General features: G+C 35.5%; 1 protein-coding gene across 9 annotated transcripts in view; it reads left to right on the top strand.

The window, feature by feature from the left end:
* GULP1 (GULP PTB domain containing engulfment adaptor 1) overlaps window positions 1-22,475 on the top strand; it is a 333,659-nt gene that overhangs the window by 200,468 nt on the left and 110,716 nt on the right. For all 9 annotated transcript variants that reach the window (XM_061433196.1, XM_061433200.1, XM_061433248.1 and 6 more), the window contains 2 exons: window positions 5,946-6,020; window positions 12,052-12,113. In XM_061433196.1, the coding sequence (XP_061289180.1) occupies window positions 5,993-6,020; window positions 12,052-12,113 (90 nt within the window). In that variant the 5' untranslated portion in view covers window positions 5,946-5,992. The remainder of the gene's footprint in view (window positions 1-5,945; window positions 6,021-12,051; window positions 12,114-22,475) is intronic.

Genomic DNA, 22,475 nt, shown 5'->3' with positions numbered 1-22,475 from the left:
ACCTTACTTTTAGCATTGCAAGACATTCAGGTCCTTTGTTGTTGTTGTTCCCTAGACCTGGTATTTCTGGATCTTTTATGTCAAGATTTTCTCATATATAATCCATTCTGAAGAGTTTGCCACATTATCAAATGCTAAAGCTCTTCTTAGAGCTTCCTCCATTGCTAATAAAGTGTGTTGCATACTAGTCTAGGCCCTCAAGGAGAGCCAGTGGATGGCTCCCAGATGGCGATTAGCAGTGTAGCTAGGAGCTGCATGCCCCTAATCAACATGTACCACAAGTGCTCTGCCCTTCTACCTGAAACCTTTGTCCATCCTCACCTTTAGCCCTTGCCCATTAAGAAAGTGATTGTTTACATACACTCTGAAGCTTTTCCTGTGAACAAAACAGCCGTTCTGTGCATCATCCTCTCTCTTTCAAGGGTATCTACCTCTTTTATATGGTTCATTCCCCATCTGTAGAGCCACAAATCCTTCTCTCTTACTCTCAAAGATGGTAAATTCCTTGAAGGCAGGGACCATGTCCTACTTATTTTTACTTTCTAATTGCTATAAAGATCAACCTCAGTTGTGTCTAACTCTGCGACTCCATGGACTGTGGCCCACCAGGCACCTCTGTCTATGGAATTTTCCAGGCAAGAAAATTGGAGTGGGTTGCCATTTCCTTCTGGAGGGGATCTTCCCAAGCCAGAGATCAAACCTGTGATTCTTGTATCTCCTGCATTAGCAGACAGATTCTTTTACCAGTGTGCCACCTGGGAAGCCCATTCCTATAATGTTTGTCATATAACGTGGTCTCAAAATGTAGCTAGTGGAAGGGCAAAGGATTTTTTTTATAAGTGTTAGATATGAGTGAATATTGTTAAAAAAAAAAAAAGGAAAATAGTGATAAGCACTTATATCTCAAGTTAGGGAATTTCAGAAGACACTAACATTGCTATTTCTTAGTAAATTTTAAACGTATAGCCTCTTAAACACATGTCACATGACTTCTCCTGTGAAATGTCTCAGTTTGTGTACTGGTTTGTTTTCTTGTCTATGCTTAGTACTGATCCACAAAAGCAAAGAGCCCTTTGCAAATTACTGTCCTAAAATACAGTGAGGAAGAATATCAGAAGATGTCTTAGAATTGGGAGATTTAAACAGAGAACATTTACAGTAGACACTAATTAGATCCAGAAGAGTGTCAGAAATGAACCGAGTTCTCCCAGGAGGAGTTTTGAAATTTCGTTTATATGGCAAGCAATGAAGTTCCAATTGTTAGCAGCTACTTTAGAGTATTTAGCAATGTGGAGGAGTTAATGCAGGATCTAAAATTGTCTGGCATTGTCTCGGGATTACCATCTTGAATTATATATTCAAAAAGCACACAAAAGTTTTGAGAGTAAAAAGAAATGTGTTTTATATGCATTCACAGGAAAAGAACTATTTTAACTTCACCTGGTTTTCCCTTCTGTACAGAATTAAATCTAATGATTAGTCGTCATTACTTCAGCATCATCTCTGATCTCTTAGTGAACAGGATTTTACAGTGATGTATGAATTACATGAATGTGAACCATGTTTTAATCAATTTGAGGTTTCTTTTTTTTCTTTTAACCTTGAAAGAATTCCAGGAAAATTTGATATTAAATGTACTCATAACAATAAAAATGAAATTCAGAGCCAACTACTTTACAGCTTTTAATATTCATACCATGTAGATTTTCTTTAGTCATAACAGTGTAATTTAATTTTTAAAGCAAGAGCCTGGGCAGCAGGTTGCAAAGCAAGAAACTGCCATTCATTTAAAAATTCACTCTAAACTTCTTCTGAACTGATTTATAAATATCTGTAGGAAATTTGCCAAATTTCTGTTGGTAAATAATTTTAAAACTTGTATATGATGGATTATTCTAAAAAAGTGATTGTTGGCTTCAAACTTCTTTTACAATCAGGGCTAAAAAGGTTAAATTTATAGAGTAAAATAATGCAAAGTGGATTCATAGTACTTGTCAATGTGTTTACTGATTTTTACAAAAAATTTGGGATTAAAATAATTTAATGACATCTGCCTTTAATGTTTATAATGCATTTTAAAATTTTTATTTAGAGATTTTAAACTCCCAGTTGGCTTTAAATAATGTTTCTATACATTGTAAATAATTTATTAATTACAGTTTTTTTCTTGATCACGTTTACATATCCCGTTTGTATTTTGTACATAGCCAGAGTTACTTACTTGCTTGCTTACTTACTTACTTTCTGGATCCCTAAGAAAGATAAGAATAAAAATGTACAATATATTATTATGTTTTATAAAGAAATTAAAAATGGACCTGAAAAATCACTCTTTCAGTTCGGTTCAGTCACTCAGTTGTGTCCGACTCTTTGCAACCCTATGGACTGCAGCAAGCCAGGTTTCCCTGTCCATCACCAACTCCCAGAGTTTACCCAAACTCATATCCATTGAGTTAGTGATGCCATCCAACCATCTCATCCTCTGTCGTCCCCTTCTCCTTCTGCCAGCATCAGGGTCTTTTCCAATGAGTCAGTTCTTCACCTTAGTTGGCCAAAAATTGGGAGTTTCAGCTTTAGCATCAGTCCTTCCACTGAATATTCAGGACCAATTTCCTTTAGGATTGACTGGCTTGATCTCCTTACAGTCCAAGGGACTCTCAAGAGTCTTCTCCAACATTTCGGTTCAAAAGCATCAATTCTTGAGTACTCAGCTTTCTTTATAGTCCAACTCGCACATCCATACATGACTCCTGGAAAAACCATAGCTTTGACTAGACCTTTGTCAGCAAAGTAATGTCTCTGCTTTTTAATATGCTACCTAGGTTGATAGCTTTTCTTCCAAGGAACAAGTGTCTTTTAATTTCATTGCTATCGTCACCATCTGCAGTGATTTTGGAGCCCAGGAAAGTAAAGTCTGTCACTGTATCCATTGTTTCCCCATCTATTTGCTATGAAATGATGGTACTGGATGCCATGATCTTAGTTTTCTGAATGTTGTTTTAAGCCAGCTTTTTCACTCTCCTCTTTCGCTTTCATCAAGAAGCTCTTTAGTTCTTTGCTTTCTGCCATAGTGTGCTGTCATCTGCATATCTGAGGTTATTGATATTTCTCCTGGCAATCTTGATTCCAGCTTGCGCTTCATATCCAGCCTGGCATTTTGCATGATGTACTCTGCATATAAGTTGAATAAGCAGGGTGACAATATACAGCCTTGACATACTCCTTTCCCAATTTGGAGCCTTTCTGTTGTTCCACATCCAGTTCTAACTGTTGCTTCTTGACCTGCATACAGATTTCTCAGGAGGCAGGTCAGGTGGTCTTTGTTCCCATCTCTTTAAGAATTGACCACAACTTGTTGTGATCTACACTGTCAAAGGTTTTAGCATGGTCAAGAGGGCAGAAGTAGATGCTTTTCTGGAACTCTTCCTTTTTCAATGATCCAATGGATGTTGACAATTTGATCCCTGGTTCCTCTGCCTTTTCTAAATCCAGTTTGAACATCTGGAAGTTCTTGGTTCATGTACTGTTGAAGCCTGGCTTGGAGAATTTTGAGCATGACTTTCCTAGCCTGTGAGATAAGTGTAATTGTGCGGTAGTTTGAACATTCTTTGGCATTGCCTTTCTTTGGGCACACTTACCTTTCCCCATATATGATTAGGTGATCTGTTTCTTCATCCAGCTTTAGTTTTTTTCATACTTTCAAGATGTTGCTCCTCTGTCTTTTAGTTTGCAATGTTTCAGATGTGAAAGCTGCTGCAATCCTAATCTTTGTTCCTCTATACATAATGTCTTCTTTTCTGACTGCTTTTAAGATTTTCTCTTCATTCTTAGTATTGGTTTCTTCATTTTTCCAGAGAAGTTGAATCTTACATTTGGATATATTATATTTCTTTACTGAATGTTTTTATTTTTTTCTGCAAGTTTTTGATCTTCACTTATTCCTTGAGGATAGTAAACATGTCTATTAGCTTCTAGGTGAAAAGTACTTCTTGGGCGGATACAGAAATATTTGGTCTTTATTATATTACTTTGCATCTTGAATAATGTCTGGCACTGGTGGTCAGTAAATAATTTCTGACTAAATATTCAGTATTAATAGTGTATATCATGAGAAGATTAGTAAAGTATGAGGTGAATAACAGAGTGATACTATTGTGTCATTATCTACAAAACAGTGCCTAATAATAATAGTTTATAATTCAGTTAACTATTTTAATTTTCCTTTAGGAGTAGTAATATAAGGACATAAACAGCGGTAATTTCACTGTAAAAATGACTTTATGATAAAGATTAATTTCTCTGTTGTGCTTTAATTGCTGTGTAGATTTATGGAGAGTGCTATGGACTGAATCCTTGTGTTCCCTCCAAATTAATAAGTCGAAGCCCTTACCCCCAAAGAAATGGTATTTGGAGATGGAGTCTTTAGGATCTAATTGGGTAGAAGGTACTCATTAAAACCTGACCATGCTGGCATGCTAAAGTATGACTCTCAAAATTCCAGCCTCTACAACTGTGAGAAATACATTTCTGTTGTTTAGGCCACCCAGTCTAAGGTATTTTGTTATGGCAACCTGACCACACCGAGAAAAAAGAAAATTGTTACTGTTAACAAATAGCTAAAAATGTGGAAGTAGCTTTGGAACTAGATACTGGGGAGAAGCTTGAAGAATTGTGCCATGCATGCTAAAAGAAACCAAGAGTACTTTGAAGGGACTGCTGAATACAGTTCTGGTAAGAGGTCAAGAAGAAAGGGAGAGAGCTGGAGAGAGAGTCCCCATCTTCCTAGAGAGTCCATAGACAATCATGAACAGGATGTTAGTAGAAATACAAATGTTAAAGCCCATTCTTTTAAGGTCTTGGGGAAAAAAAAGAACATGTTTTTGAACAATGGTGAGAAGGTGATCATTGTTAAAAAATGGGAAAAAAAAAAACTTGACTGAATTGTATTGTGTTCTAGTGTTTTGTGGAGGGTAAAACTAGGAATCACCAAAATTGGATATTTAACTGCAGGGGATTTCTGAGCAAAATGTTAAAGGGGGAGCTTGGTTCTTTTTAAATGATTATCGTAAAATGTAAGAAAGAAAGAAATTTGTTATGCACAAATTAATCAACACTTAAAGGTTTGGAAAATTCTCAGTTGATTCATGTAGCAGAGAATAACCAGGTAATGGAGAAACTGTCCTTTGATAAGATCAGTGTCTGTGTGATTCACAGACCTAGAGTAACCTAATCAGTTACTCTAACAGAAACACTGCTGGTTTCACCTGAAGGAAATGTTGATGGAATGAAATGATGCAAACATTTTAGATTTCTTAGATCCCACAGGACAGGACCATGCATCTATTTGGCTGTGAATGCACACTATTCTTCAAGACTAGGGGCCCATCATCCAGATGGCAATTCAGGGATCATCAAGGCTCCCTCTGTGGTTTCAGGGATGAGGAGCTGGAAATGCCCCATTGCCTTGGTTTCAAAAGATAGGCAGCAGCTGTCTGGAGTATCATGGGGCAAAGAGTTGCCCAGCATAGCATGATGGAGGGGAGGGGGCATGATATTCACTTGTCATAAGGAGATGACTTGTTTATCCACCACTGCTGTTAATGATAATCCAAAACATTACCATACTTTTTACTGACAAGTTCAGCGAAAAGTTAACCTTCTTTTTTCTTAAATTTGCAAGTAAATATAATTAATGAAAGATGTATAAAAGAAACAAACACAAGAAAATTAAGGAACTTTGGAGAAATTCCATTTGATATATTGTTCTTGTCTGCTGTGCCACTCATAATATTGAATACTTATGTTTATTCTTACCCATTGTCCTTCAGGATATTTCAGAATATTGTTTATAAACATCTAAAAAAACCTTGCAATTAAAATAATTTGCATAAAAGGGATTGGTCAACGTTCCTTTATTTAAGCTTTACTATTTTATGTTTTTGTAGGGTATAAAGTGTGATTGAACTGAACATCAATTTGGTTGATCCTCATCATGAATCGTGCTTTTAGCAGAAAGAAAGGTAAGTGTACCCATTTATAGAACCTGGGAGTCAATTCAATATTATTGTGAAAATCAAGCAGAAATGTTAAGATATCCCTTTTTCCAATTATCACACCATGTGACTCCAGAATGAAGTTAGAATAGAACAACAGAAACCTGCAAACATTGCTAATTAACCTTCTTTGGTTATCAGCCTAATCAAAGAGTGTAGTTGTTTAATATATTTAGTCCAGAAAACATGACAATATGTTCTTTGGAAGTTTTATTCTGTGGTGTGAAATTGCAAAAAATAATGATCTGACTTAAAAAGTTAGTCCTAACTTCACTTTTAATAGCTGTAATACTAAATTTCCTGAGCTTACATAGGTTATAGTGATTTAAATTAACTTATGTGTAGGTGTGTGTTTGCATGTACACTTCACTTTTTATTGAAATTGTATTAGGATTGATGATAAGTGAATTATAGCAATGAGAACAAAATAAATTTGTTATTAATTTTAAAGTAGAAATTTAAAACAAGTATGACTATATCATAATTATCAGTACAGGAATGAAAGAAACAGCTAGTTGCATGTTATTTCTTAAAGGGCAAGGAAACATGGCATTTGACAAAATATTTCATGATATATTTATAGGAAAGAGAAGAATTTGATAGTTTTATATAGTTCAGTAGAGTTAAAAAATGTATCTTGCCATTCTAGAAGGAGTTATTTGGTGGTGGGCACTGGGCTCTTTACTGTTTAACATACTATAAATGACTTGGGAGAGAATACTTAAATAATGCTACTCAAGTTCTTAGTGGACTGAAAGTAGGAAGAGATAACAGATGTGGAAGGATTATAGGTATATGGGGGGGAAATGATGAGTTAGTTCATAATCTACACTATAAACTTAACAAGATACTGTTAATTGCCAAACATGGGCTCCGAAAATACAACACTTCTATACTTATTTCTATATTGCTATTATTTAGAAAATGCAGTTAATTGCTGTGTGGGTAAAACATGGCTAAACTTCGATGTGTAGGTAAAATATGTAGGTAAAGCATGCAGAGGTAAAAAAGTCATGATTCCAGTTCATTTTCTAATGAATGAATAATGAACTGTCTTGAACCAGGACATAGATCATTCTGTTCTACTCCATGTCCTCAGGCAGTGTGTTCTTGCTTTAAAGGATTGACACATTGTAACATACCTGGTTGAGAAAGGCTAGGATGACTTCAATGATGATTCCAAGTGGAAGCATGGCTGAGAACCCATGGTATGGTCTTGCAATGTTTGAAGACCTTTTAATGTTTGAATGCTGTCATTGGATTATGGAACAAAGTTTAATAAAGATTGGTGTAAATCATAATGTCATAGATTAAATGTAGGAAAAAAATTCCAATAAAATTTTGCCAAAATATAATGGAATTATTCAAAGTATTTTCTTTTTCTTTTCTGAAATGAAAGGTGTTCAAACATTTGGATATGGTTCAGACGATTAATGTATTCAGTAGAGATTAGGTAATGTGAAGATCTTTCAGGCACTTTTCAACCCTAGGAAACTAAGAATTTATTATTTTACTTATTTTTCAGAATAAGGGTAAGGCAAATGACATTTATTGTACTTTGTAGCTTGCTTATGATTTAAAACATATATCAAAAATAAATTCACATTTCTTTTTATTCCCTTTACCTAGTAAAAAAGTCTGGAAATAGTTCTCTGAAATATAGAATTATTTTTAATAAAGTAATAAAAAACCTTACATCACAACTCATTACTTTAAACATGCTATCATGTTTTTTAAAGATACTTCTAGATCTTCTCTCTCTTTTTTTTTTTTTTTTCTAATTTACTCTTCATCTGAAGGGAATTTGGAGTGATTTTTAGTTGAGAAATCCCAAGAGTTGGATAGTAAGATGAGTAAGCAGTGATTGTGTATTTGTCTTACTTGAAGACAGTAGGAGTACAACTATAAGGAAAATCATTGATGTAGAGAATAAAGAAGCAGAAGCACTTGTTATTTCCTGTTTAGCTTCATTTTCTTTAAATTTCTTTTGGCTTCTCTTATTTTTCAAGTCTAATGATTAAATATCCTTATCAAAAAATTATTGATCAATATTTCACTCGAATTCAGTTGGAACTCGGTGCAGAAATTCTACCTTAAGTTCACCAGTCACTTCAAATGCTTTCATTTAATAAAGTTGTTAAAGAAAACTTCTTGGAGCCTGTGCTCCAATTTCAACCAATAGCACTATCTGTTGAATTTTAATTTGAGATGCAAAACTGGAATTTTATGAGAGAATTCATACCTCTTGACCATTGGGAACTGTAATTATAGCTCTAGAAAACATATAAGTCAAGTCATCTTTCCAATAACTAGTATCAACATATATTTCACTGTACTCTAAACAAAGAAAGATCATCTTCTATCATTGAAAACTTATCTTATTTCATATATCCAGTTTACTCAGTTATTACATGCAAACTTACTAAGTCATCTTGGCTCTCAGAAACCCAAGGAAAAGAGATTGTTATCTTAAACTTAAACATAATTTTCTTTTATTTTTATTAAATCTCCCAATTAGTAATTTGTCTGGTATTCTTTGAATTGACCAGGCATTTCACTGATTCTTTTTTCAAATGCTTTAATAGTTATTAGAATGGGTTTCCCAGGTGGCGCTAGTAGTAAAGAACCAGCCTGCCAAAGCGTGAGACTTAAGAGACATAGCTTCAAACCCTGGGTCAGTGGGTTCGATCCCTCAGTTGGGAAGATCCCCTGGAGGAGAGCATGGCAACCCACTCCAGAATTCTTCCCTGGAGAATTCCATGGACAGAGAAGACTGGCAGGCTACAGTCCACAGGGTTGGAATCGGACACAGTTGAAGCAACTTAGCATGCTCACAGGCAGAAGTGCTCATAGGTTCTGAAAAAATCTGAATATACTAGAATTGCATCATTTTGGACTATTTTGAAGATCTCTGTAAAAATTATCTAACCTCATAATCATAGATTACATTTTAATGAATGTTTTATATCTTCTTTCTTTCCCTATGTTAGCTCACTTTTTGAATTTTTAAAATCCTATATTCTATTTATATCAAAAATAATTTAATTTAAAAAACAAAACATAGCACATGAATAAAAGTGATTAAATAATTCAACTAGTTATACTTTGTGTTCTTTAACATATGAGTTGATATATTGATGAGTAGGTATAATTGTAGTAGAAAGCACTTGAAATTTCAATAATATTCAAATATAATTCAGTAATTTTCTTTTCATGAAAAATTGTATTCAGATATATCCATTCATCCATCAGCACTTAGTTTTAAATTTAATATATTCAAAATAGGTGCTTTAACTATGTTAAACTCTTATGATATGAGAACAGTGATGTTTCTTGCATCTTTCTAGATGAGCTCTAAATCTAAATACATTTTGAACACCAGATTCATTGGTCCAGTAGTCAAAGTGGTTTGACACCTGTCAAATATTTTGAAATGCTGACGTTTACTTTTATGTGAATGCTCACTATTAAGTTTGAGATTATATTTTATAATTTCAAGAAAAAGAACACATTCTAGAGTATCTATGTTCCTGTTTCTTCACCAATTCCCTGTATCTAATATCTTCTGTTGGTCCATAAAATGACAAGAGACCATCATCTATATTCTCTCTTCAAGGTCAGCCACATCTATCTAAGTTAGCGTATAGGTTTGTTCTGTTTTTGTTTTTTTTTCTTTTGTCAAAGTATAAATTACAATGACATTAACGACTCATTTTGGAAATCCTTCAGGTTTAATAAGTGCACTACCTATACGAGAGGTATGAAATGAACACACATTAAATCGTCTGCACTTGGTGTGTGGGTGTAGATCTTTTGTCATTGTAGCAACTGCAGCTTATCCAGTGGTAATTTAATATTGTGATTATTTCAGTCTGTCACCAGTAACAGTTGGATATACCTACCCTCTTTTTAGGTTACTGCAATAGGAGACTATAACAAAGGCAGTATCATCAGTTTTCAAATAATAGTGTGTTATAGGAAAAAACAATTATCTCTCTGCCTCAGGATAGGAATGAACCATCATATTCAAAGTTTAGTTAGACTTTACATCCTCCTGAACTATGTTTAGTGTCTTGGAAAAAGAGACATGAAAGTAATTGTATTAAGGGGTAAAAAAAGAAATTAGATATATTTTTAGGTTTCCTGAAGGCAAGTCTTTGGTATTTTTATTACTTTGATGTATACTATTGTGATTATTTATTTTAATATGCAAGTGCAAGACTATTTTCCACATCTAAGTATAAATTATTCTTGAATTAGTCATATCACTATTCAGTACCGATCATAAAATCTATTATTAAAATGAAAATCCATACATGAAATAGAAGTTTTATACGTCAGTGTCAGTATATTAATACTGCTTTTTGAAGCCTAGGATATATTGCTTCTCAGGATATTTCACCCAAGTGCAGTTGTCACGTATCCACTTCATCAGTCAGAAATAGCCCTAAATTGCACCATGAGCATGGGATTTTATAGATCCCTCATGTTTTGTCTTCAAATCTTTTTTGAATATTGCATTGTAATCCATAAACATGTTTCATATATAATGCAGTATCCTTTAAATGGTTTAAAATCATTAAAATTCCAGAAATGTATGCCATTTTCTCTGTCTTTACATTCCCCCAGTTTGATAACATATTAATGGTATTGAACTTGCTTCTGTTACCATCCTTTTTAAATGTTCTTAATGGAATGTTAAAAATGCTTTGTTAGTGACCTGATTTTTATTTTAGTGTGTACTTATGTAATATTTTTCATGGTAAAAATATGTCTTTAATTTTATTCTATTTATAGTACTGATTCTAAATTTTTGAATTCCCATGAGGAGTAAAATACTCACAAAAATCCACTTAAGAAGACATAATATATTTGAAGATTGAGAAGTTTTACTACAGACAATTGCAGTTTGAAAAAAAAAAAATTTGATTTGTGTAAACATTAACATGTTTTGCTTTTTTCCTGCTTATATGTTCCACAAAATGTTTTGGAAGATATGTGGAATATATAAATTAAATTCAAAAATTGAATGAAAAAATTATTTTCTATTATTGTTGATAATGTATAATACAAATTACTTTCAATATCTTCTATTCTTTTAGTTACTTTTATTTCTATTATTCTACTATGCTCAATCGCCCAGTTGTGTTCAACTCTTTGTAACCCATTGATAATACCCTGCCAGTCTCCTCTATCCATGGAATTTTTCAAACAAGAATACTAGAGTGGTTGTCAGTTCCTCCTTCACGGGGATCTTCCCCCTCCAGGGATCAAACTTGTGTCTCCTGCATTGGCAAGGTGGATTCTTTACTGCTGTGCCACCTAGGAAGCTTCATTATTCTACTATATTAATTAGAATCATGTAATAATTTCAAATTACTGAATTTAAGATTATTTATATCTGAAACACCTGAGAGTTGACACTCAGTCGATGTTTCTCTAAATCGAGACTAAAAAACTATCCTAATATTAATGTTTAAGTGAATTTAGTAGATTGATTTATTTCAGTTTTGTATAAATGTAGTTGTTAGTCTAATGTTAAAATGTCCCCTTACAAATTGTCAATTCTTGATACTAAAGAATAATAGTCATGAGTAAAGAGCAGGTTACTATTTATTGAAAAAGTAATTACCAAAAACAACCTATAATTCATGAGACTATCAAGTGAAAGAAGAAAAACATAGTTATTCACATGATTGATATAATTACTCATAGCCCAACTGATTTTTAAAAATATATTCTTTAAAAAATTCAGAATTGTTTTATTATTTGAAAACTTATAAAAGAAAAAGATTTTTAACTCAAGGAGAGAATCTTATAATTACTTTGTGGTTATATTGTTCTTATATCTGACTAGCTATTCTTTCTCACTTTAGCAAAACTGTCTTAGAATTAGGAGTGCTCCCACCCATATCAGACTCTTTATAAATGCTAATGCATGAATATGACACCCTTAGAACCTGTGTTTTAATTTAACATTGTGTATTCTTCATTGCAGACAAAACATGGATGCATACTCCCGAAGCTTTATCAAAACATTACATTCCCTATAATGCAAAGGTAAAATAGTTCTATGGTATTATTGAATCTTATTTTGCTATAGTATTATCGCTAGTTTATGATTGATCTTAGAAAGATTGTTTATGCTTTGATATTTCTTAGTAGATAATCCCTGAAAAATCTTTGCATAAATAAATTTGGTAGCATATAATAAGGGAAGTTGTTTTACTTCCTAAATAAGTAGTCGTTTTATAATTTCTGTTTAAGTCATAAGTGTATTTTCTTCAAATGACTTTGGCTGTTGTTAAAATAATTTGCAGTATCATGGCCTATAAGAAACAAAATAACAAACCAGTTAGTTTCCTTTAAAAGTACTTAATGTTTCATTACACAGACAAATATACAACTCGTCTGGAAATGAGCTTCAGTTTTAATGAATGCAATTATAACACACAAAAAAGGGAGACAAACAGCGCTTAAATTATTAAGAAAACAGAGGAAAAGTGCATATTTTGTATGAATCTTTCGTTCAAGTCCTGCATTTAAATAGATAAATAGAAATAATCCATACTCCATGCCTTAAAAGATTTGATTCACTGCTGTTATTGGAAGACTGTCCAAATGAATGAATGCCATTTACAGAAGGGTCTTTAAAGAAAGATGTTATTTTATAATTAATGAACACTAAACATAGAGTAGATTTCAGAGAAGTCTGTTTAAATTTGGAAGAGACAGAAGTGAATTTTAAAGAGTTGTATTTGGGAATAAGAGAGTGGGCCAGACTTAAGCAACTTCAGAAATGGCAGGGGAGGAAATAGAAAATGGTAAAATTATTTTTATAAACAGTGAACAGTGGATTAGTGGTATATAAAGATATTAGTTATGAAGAACTATTTCAGGAAAATTTTTCTAAAAAAATTACTGAATGGAGAGCTCTGCGGGAAACCTCTAAAGCACTGATCTGAGTCTGAATCAGCAGGAAGCAGCATTTAAAAGGCCATCTAGAATAAATTCTTCTAGAGGGTTGCTCAGCAGTGAGCTTTCTAGTATGCAGCAACTATATGTTTTCTGCCTGACTGTGCAGCAAAGAAAATGCTCAAAAATGCTTTCTCTGTAAAATTAACATACTGGAAATCACTGCGATGCTCATGAATTCCTCTGTAAAGTTAACATGAGGATTGATTGCCATGAATTAGCATGAAAAGTTTACTTAACAGCTTAAAAAAAAAAAAAAAGAACAAGTTAATATTACCCATCTCTTCCACAGATATTCCTCATGTTAGCTATTGCTACACTGCATGAAATCCTCATGGAAAAAAAATTTAATGTAGAAAACTACTATAACTTTAAAGCCCATGCTCAATTTTTTTTTTCTGTTATCAATCATAATAGAATTATATCCTTCATGTGAAAGCACCAGATATTATTCACTTTTATAAACAATTGAAGTACCTCATTTTCAAAACTAGTTTATAAAGGATTGGAAAAATTTCACTGTAATTAGAGCTATCATTAACTCTTTGCATTGCGACAATGGCAATCCACCTGTCTACATGGCTAAGTTGCCTGTGCTGATTCATGGGCCCATAACAATGGTAAGACATCCACACGAAGCAGAGGGGCAGCAACGTCGTCCACATGGGGGTCAGTCAAATGTGGAAGAGCAGGTTGCTTCCATTCCTTCTCATGTGGTCTCCTGAGTGAGACCATGTGGACCAAGCAGCATTAAAAGTATTTGAAGAACATTATTTTTTTCTGAATTTCCTTCTCTGTGGAACTTTAAAGATTGATTATTTACTAGTTGTTTTTGAAAATGTTTTCTGTCTCTTCTTAGAGTAGATGTCACTTGCAAAGCAAATCTATGTCCATAGGAAATACTCTGGGGCAACAGAAGTAAAAAACAGAATCTATAACCAGATTGCCTTCATTTAATCTCGACTCCAACACTAACTAGCTGTGTAGTTTGGGGCAAATTATTAACTTACTATGTCTATGGTTGTTAATTGGTAAATAGGGATAAGAGTAATTTCTCAATTAGAATTGTTATAGATAGAAAGGTGTTATATGAAGTCTTAAAACAGTATCTGGAATAAAATAACTACTACTCGTAAATGGTAGCAATCATTAATTTACCTTTTTTAATGTTTCACTGGCCTTACCAAAGTGCCTGTCTCACTCTAGTTGTTCAGTAGGTGTGTATTTTATAAATTGATGCATAATAACATATCCAAGATAATTACAAAATTGTTATATTTCATTGAGTCTCAAAATATGCCAGGCACTGTTCTGGTGTATTTTTACATGATTTATTATTAATATAATGATTATTAATGTTATCATCACTTTACAAAAGAGAAAACTAAGGATTAAAATTTAAATATTATGACTTGTCACAGGGCTTCTCAGGGGGCACAGTTGTAAAGAATCCACCTGCTAAGGCAGGAGACACAGGTTTGATAACTGGGTCAGGAAGATCCCTTGGAGAAGGAAATGGCAACCCGGCCTGGCGGGCTACAGTCCATGTTGTCTCAAAAGGGTCAGACATGACTCAGAGACTAAATAACAACAAAAACAACAGGATTATCACAAACCTAGTAAGACAGAGCCAGGCTTAAAAAAACTGAAGTCAATATAACTTCAAAGATTTGCTTCTCTTTCTGTATGTCATCAGTCAATTCAGTCTCTCAGTCTTTGTGACCCCATGGACTGCAGCACGCCAGGCTTCCCTGTCCATCACCAACTCCCAGAGCTTGCTCAAACTCATGTCCATTAGGTGGGTGATGCCATCCAACCATCTCATCCTCTGTCATCCCCTTCTCCTCCTGCCTTCAATCTTGCCCAGCATCAGGGTATTTTCCAGTGAGTCAGTTTTTCACATCAAGTGGGCAGAGTATTGGAGCTTCAGCTTCAGCATCAGTCCTTCCAACGAATATTCAGGATTAATACCTTTAGGATTGACTAGTTTGATCTCCTTGCTGTCTAAAGGACTCTTAAGAGTCCTCTTCAACACCATAGTTCAAAAGCATCATTCTTCCATGTTCAGCTTTCTTTATAATCCAACTCTCACATCCATACATGACTCTTGGAAAAACCATAGCTTTGACTAGACCTTTGTCAGCAAAGTAATGCCTCTGCTTTTTAATATGCTGTCTAGGTTGGTCATAGCTTTTCTTCCAAGGAGAAAGCGTCTTTTAATTTCCTGGTGGCTGCAATCACCATCTGCAGTGATTTTGGAGCCCAAGAAAATAAAGGCTGTCACTATTTCCATTGTTTCCCCATCTATTTACCATGAAGTGATGGGACCAGATGCCATGATCTTAGTTTTTTGGATGTTGAGTTTTAGGCCAGCTTTTTCACTCTCCTCTTTCACTTTCATCGAGAGGCTCTTTAGTTCTTCTTCACTTTCTGCCCTAAGGACGGTGTTATCTGTATCTGAGTTTACTGATATTTCTCCCAGGAATCTTGATTCCATCTTGTGCTTCATACAGTCTGGTATTTCACATGATGTACTCTGCATATAAGTTAAATAAGCAGGGTGACAATACACAGCCTTGACGTACTCCTTCCCTGATTTGGAACCAGTCTGTTGTTCCATGTCCGGTTCTTACTGCTGTTTCTTGACCTGCATACAGATTTCTCAGGATGCAGGTAAGGTGGTCTAGTATTCCCATCTCTTTAAAAATTTTCCACAGTTTGTTGTGATCCACACAGTCAAAGTCTTTGGCATAGTCAGTGAAGCAGAAGTAGATGTATTTATGGAACTCTCTTGCTTTTTCTATGAATCAATGGATGTTGGCAATTTGATCTCTGTTTCCACTGCCTTTTCCAGATCCAGATTGAACATCTGGAAGCTCTCAGTTCATGTAATGTTGAAGTCTCACTTGAAGAATTTTGAGCATTAATTTTGAACATTAATTTGCTAGAGTGTGAGATGAGTGCAATTGTGAGGTAGTTTGAGCATTCTTTGGCATTGCCTTTCTTTGGGATTGGAATGTATCCATAACACTTCATTATTCATTAGTTCATTAAATGACTGGTATGTATAAGGTACTATTGCTAAAACTTGACTGAATGTTGGTGAAGTTTGAGAGCTATATTACATAGCTGATATATTCTTATAGAGCTTAATGTCATAGGGAAATATCTTTTTAAAAAACTCACATAAAAGGCAATCTTGTTCTTTCCCATTCAAGTCACACTTAATAGAATGCTATGGAGATTCATAGATTGGTAGTCATTCCTATTTTATGTAAGGAGGAGTGAGGTAGGGTTTCCAAGGGTCAAAAGAAGGGTGGATGACCATTTCAAGCTGAGACATCTGGAAGAGGATGAGCTCTGTCAAGATGGCCTAAAGCCATCAAAATGACAAGAGTTGTGCTGGACATAAAATACTAATGCTGGTAAAGTACTTTGTCAGCCAAGGTTCCATCTAAAACACAGAACTAGTAGAATGTACCACCACCGCCCCCCGACACACACACACACACACACCCCCCACCACACACACATATAAACACATTTATTTCAAGATATGGGTTACACAACTGGGGACGGGATTCTGGCCAGCCAGGCATCTGCAATCCGTAATGAAGACCCTAAGAAAGCACAGGCTGAAAACTGCTGGGCGGGAACTGGGGCCTACCACAGGTAGAATTTCTTTCTCCAGGAACATAGCAGGATGGTTAGGCTCTGTTAAGACCTTTAAATTGGTTCCATCAAGCCCAACCAGTTTATCCAGAGTAAGTTCCTTTACATAAAGTCAATGATTATAGATGTTATTCATATCTACAAAATAAAGAAAGTGAGAGTTGCTCAGTTGTCTCTGACTCTTTGTGACCCCACAGACTTGGAGTCCTTGGAGTTCTCCAGGCCAGAAGTGGAGTGGGTAGCCATTCCCTTCCCCAGGGCATCTTCCCAACCCAGGGATTGAACCCAGGTCTCCCACATTGCAGGCAGGTTCTTTACAAGATGAGCTGCCAGAGAAGCCTGATCTACAAAATAACTTGATGGCAACTCCTAGACTAGTATTTTATTGAATAACTGGATAGTATAACCTGGTGAAGTTAATGCATAACCCTGACCATCAGAAGTACTAATGATGGACAAGGCCTTACAGATGAGTTGAGAAGGCTTTCAATAGCAGGAGAAGCAGTTTGTATAGTGAACTAATCAAATAGGAGTTTAGGAATATAAATCTACGGGGATCTGAAAGTTTATTTGGATCAAGAGAGAAAGGATGACATTAACTTCTTACAAAGTTATTTTAATGGTACAAGGAAATATTTCCAATTTTATATAGAGTAGTAGATAAGCATATAGTGGAAAATAAAGATGTGCTAAATATTCCTGGGAGAGAATTGATGCAACCAAGGAATAATTTGTTTATGGGGAAGAAAAAAATATATATCTTCATTCTGTCTGAGAGAATGATTGTATCACTAAATGGTTCCTATCACTTCATTTTTGGCAGCCACTGGTTACAAATTAATCTGATAAATTTAGCAGAGCTGTTTAAGAATTACAATTCTTCCTGGGGAAATATGTAGTAACATTTAAATGTTTTAAGTTTGAAAGTAATAGTTTTCTACGTTTATATTATAATTCTCTTAGTTTCTTTTTTAGGAACGTATTTTAGTTCCACATTATTTTATTTTTATCTAATATTGTATATCAAATACTCATTTAATATTCATAGTATACCTATTTCAGATCATATATAGATATAAAATATAGTAGTTGGCTTCAAAAGTTTTTTTGTTTTAATGTAGCATTCATTAGTCTTCTTTTCTTTGTTTTTGTTGTTGTTTTTATGAGCAGTGACAGCATTAATACTAATCATTGGGAATTCTACATATTTCCTATGTACCCTGTAGTGATATTTCTCAAATTGAACATTATGTTCTGTGAAAAAAAATTCGGTCATAAAATCAATGCAGTGGGTCATGTAGGTATGCAATTAAAGATGAAATAGGATAAAACAGAGAGAGAAAAAAAGAAAGTTTCAGAATGCAAAGGTAAACATCAATTTACTCAGGAAAATCATGGTTCATAATCTTATTGAGAGCTTGAAAGCCACTGCCTTTAAACAGTAACCTACCTATCAGTTCAGTTCAGTTCAGTCGCTCAGTCATGTCTGACTCTTTGCGACCCCATGAATCACAGCACGCCAGGCCTCCCTGTCCATCACCAACTCCCGGAGTTCACTCAAACTCATGTCCATCGAGTTGGTGATGCCATCCAGCCATCTCATCTTCTGTCATCCCCTTCTCCTCCTGCCCCCAATCCCTCCCAGCATCAGGGTCTTTTCCAATGAGTCAACTCTTCGCGTGAGGTGGCCAAAGTATTGGAGTTTCAGCTTTAGCATCAGTCCTTCAAAAGAACACCCAGGACTGATTTCCTTTAGAATGGACTGGTTGGATCTCCTTGCAGTCCAAGGGACTCTCAAGAGTCTTCAACACCACAGTTCAAAAGCATCAATTCTTCAGCGCTCAGCTTTCTTCACAGTCCAACTCTCACATCCATACATGACCACTGGGAAAACCATAGCCTTGACTAGACGGACCTTTGTTGGCAAAGTAATGTCTCTGCTTTTGAATATGCTATCTAGGTTGGTCATAACTTTCCTTCCAAGGAGTAAGCGTCTTTTAATTTCATGGCTGCAGTCACCATCTGCAGTGATTTTGGAGCCCCCAAAAATAAAGTCTGACACTGTTTCCACTGTTTCCCCATCTATTTCCCATGAAGTGATGGGACCGGATGCCATGATCTTCGTTTTCTGAATGTTGAGCTTTAAGCCAACTTTTTCACTCTCTTCTTTCACTTTCATCAAGAGCCTTTTTAGTTCCTCTTCACTTCTGCCATAAGGGTTGTGTCATCTGCCTATCTGAGGTTGCTGATATTTCTCCCAGCAATCTTGATTCCAGCTTGTGCTTCTTCCAGTCCAGCATTTCTCATGATGTACTCTGCATATAAGTTAAATAAGGAGGGTGACAATATACAGCCTTGACGTACTCCTTTTCCCACTTGGAACCAATCTGTTGTTCCATGTCCCATTCTAACTCTTGCTTCCTGACCTGCATATAGGTTTCTCAAGAGGCAGATCAGGTGGTCTGGTATTCCCAGCTCTTTCAGAATTTTCCACAGTTTATTGGGATCCACACAGTGAAAGGCTTTGGTAGAGTCAATAAAGCAGAAATAGATGTTTTTCTGGAACTCTCTTGCTTTTTCCATGATCCAGCGGATGTTGGCAATTTGATCTCTGGTTCCTCTGCCTTTTCTAAAACCAGCTTGAACACCTGCCTATAAGTAGTACTAAAGACTTTACCAGCTTTAACTATAAATTTTGAAATAATAATGAGGAGGGGGAGTTTCTTAACAGAACAATTAATTTTTAATAGAAGAGATGCTTTTTTTAAAAGTTTAACCACATGTCCTCATTGAATATGATGTCTTAACGTGATTTCTGAAATGCACATACTAACATGGTAGGAATAATAGAAACATATGGTAAAGTGTAATATAGATTCATTTGTGCATATGTACTTATTCATTTGAATTGAACTCCTAATTTATTCCAGATTCTGACTGAGACAATAGGAATTGATAAGTAAACCAAATAGATAAGATCCTGGATTCCTGGGATTCACATATAATAAGCAAAATAATAAGACTTCTTTAAGAGACAGCTAATAAGGAAACAATGTGTATATTTTATTGATGCAGTGTTAGTGTTATTTATTCAGCATACTACATATTATGTAGGAAATACTTATTCATATAAATAATGTAGTATTAACACAGTATTTTATTTATTAATACAGTATGCCAGGCTGTAGTTATTACTATGTAGAAAAGTAAAGCAAAATGTTGAGGGTTGGGAGAAGTGGGAAAGAGGGTACTGTGTTACATGAAGTGGTCAGGGAAGGTCTCCGAAGGGGGCAGAAGCCTAACGGAAGTGAGGGAGTGAGGCCTGTGGCTGCATTTGCAGGTCAGCTGCCACGGGCTAGGTAGGACCATAGATTTGGTTAGCCAAGGACTAGCCAGGCCCCAGATGGTAGAACTCAGTGGATTATAGAGAAGTAACAGTAATTACATGTGGAGTAGAGCAGGAAAGTCAGAGTATGTCCTATAGTTCTTGAGGGCTCAGACCATGCTACCCACAAATATGCCACTTGATTCGTTTAAATAAAAGTTACTTAAAAAATCACAACACAGGAGGGACACCCTAACCCTCCTTTCTGTCTCCCTGAAAGCACTGAATAAATCTCTGGTGTTAAAGGTAGGTCCTGCCTGCTTGCATCTGAAGGTGGAAGGGCACCCATATTACCAGAAATAGGGGACTTAGAGGAGGAGCCTATATTCACCAGCCTCGTTACTGCTTTAATACCACAAGCCCAACTTCTGTTTAGATTCTTCACTAACTGAACACTCCAAACCCAAGTTTCTTTGTCCTGTTAGTAGCTCACAAATTTATTGTTTCTTTGTCTAAAAAATATGAAAGTATAAAAGCTGCCTGCTGTGGACACTTTTTAAGTCTGGTCCTATTTTTGAGACCTCATTGTACATGAATTAAAATATGTTTCTTTTCTCCTATTAATCTGTCTTGTATTAATTCTATTATTAGTCCAGCAACAAGAATTCAAGAAAGGTAGAGGGGGGAAATTTCCACCTCTCCAGCGTTGGTCACTGTAAAATTTGAGAAACACTCAATTTAGAGAGTTTTGAGAGAAAGAGTGACAAGAAGTGAAAGAAGCTTTTAACAGAAATTAGCTGTAAGAGGCAGGGGTGAACACACATCGAGTCCAGTGGAGAGGTCCACTCAAGGAAAGTGACTGTGGCTTGATGCTGGGTAGGAGCTGAAGGAGAAGAGTAGTGGGCATCTGAGTATATTTTGAAGGCAAAGCTGATAAGCTTTATAGGTGGATAATGGATTAGCTTTCTATTGCTGTTATAATTGGAGAAGGCAATGGCACCCCACTCCAGTACTCTTGCCTGGAAAATCCCATGGACGGAGGAGCCTGGTAGGCTGCAATCCATGGGGTCGCTAAGAGTCGGACACGGCTGAGCGACTTCACTTTCACTTTTCACTTTCATGCATTGGAGAAGGAAATGGCAACCCACTCCAGTGTTCTTGCCTGGAGAATCCCAGGGATGGGGGAGCCTGGTGGGCTGCTGTCTATGGGGTCGCACAGAGTCAGACACGATTGAAGTGACTTAGCAGCAGCAGCTGGTATAATTAGAACATTTAAGTGTAAATTTAGAGGTAATTTTTGACCACCCTTAAGGAAGACTATGAGACTTGCCTGGTGGCTAAGACAGTAAGGAATATACCTGCAATTCAGGAAACCCAGGTTTGATCCCTGAGTCAGGAAGATCTCCTGGAGAAGAGAATGCCTACCCATTCCAGTTATTCTTGTCTGGAGAATTCCATGAACAGAGGAGCCTGGCGGACTTAAGTCCATGGCTACAGTCCATGGGGACACAAAGGAAGACTGTAGTTTTCCATTCCTCCCATCTTTTGGTGAGACTGCTAAACTGTCCTTTCTATAAAAACATGAAGTATTGGGAAACTTTTAATGAACTTATTATTCTGTTGGTGTGAGATAGTCATTTCTCACATGAAGAATTGTGATATCGTTCACGAAAAACATTTATTTTTTAAATACTTTATTCTAAAATATATAACTCTCTCCAAAAAGGATGATGTATTTCTCTTTTTATGAAATACCTAGCTCTGTCAAAGAATATAAGAATGTGGTTCTAGAGAGATTATACTACTTTGCACCATATGGCAGTAAAGAGTCAGCATTCCTTGATTATCTGCTTACTGTGTTCCAAGTTCTGAAAGTGAATCAATCCAAAGCAAACAGAAACATGGATCTTGACCTTAAAACATCATGACTTCCTTGGAGAGAGAGAGCATGAAACAAAAGGTTTGGAAGAAAACTAAATAAATGATGACCAACAAGTAAAACACTAAGGTCAAAGAGAGGTTTTAAAAAGAAAGACTGTCACATTTCATTGATTTCTAGAGCTATCATGATTTCATATATGAAGCACACATTATTTGCCTCTTGGTGTGTTTGACAAGAGAGAAGACTCAGCTGAACTGTGACCCTCTAGATCTTCCTCACTTAGTGAGTTGTGTAGTTTCTAACCAGGCTTTTTCAATCTTCACAGCCTGATCTCCCTCAGCATTTATAGCCTCTAAGCTCTTGGTTGGCTTAAAAACAAAAACAACAACAACAAAATGAGAAAGAAAACAACAAAGAACAAAAAACAGATGAAATCTCAGATATGACAGTGGTTACAACCTGTGTATACTAACGATGAGTTAGTTGAAAGCCATATCTTAAGCCACTTAAGTTTGAAACTTCTAGCTAAATGTATGCAATAGTCATTGATATGGGGAAATTAAAATCC

The sequence above is a fragment of the Bos javanicus genome, chromosome 2, assembly GCF_032452875.1.
Source record: "Bos javanicus breed banteng chromosome 2, ARS-OSU_banteng_1.0, whole genome shotgun sequence".
NCBI lineage: Eukaryota > Metazoa > Chordata > Mammalia > Artiodactyla > Bovidae > Bos > Bos javanicus.
Note: the sequence above shows the minus strand (reverse complement) of the source record. Positions and strands in the feature narration are given on the sequence as shown.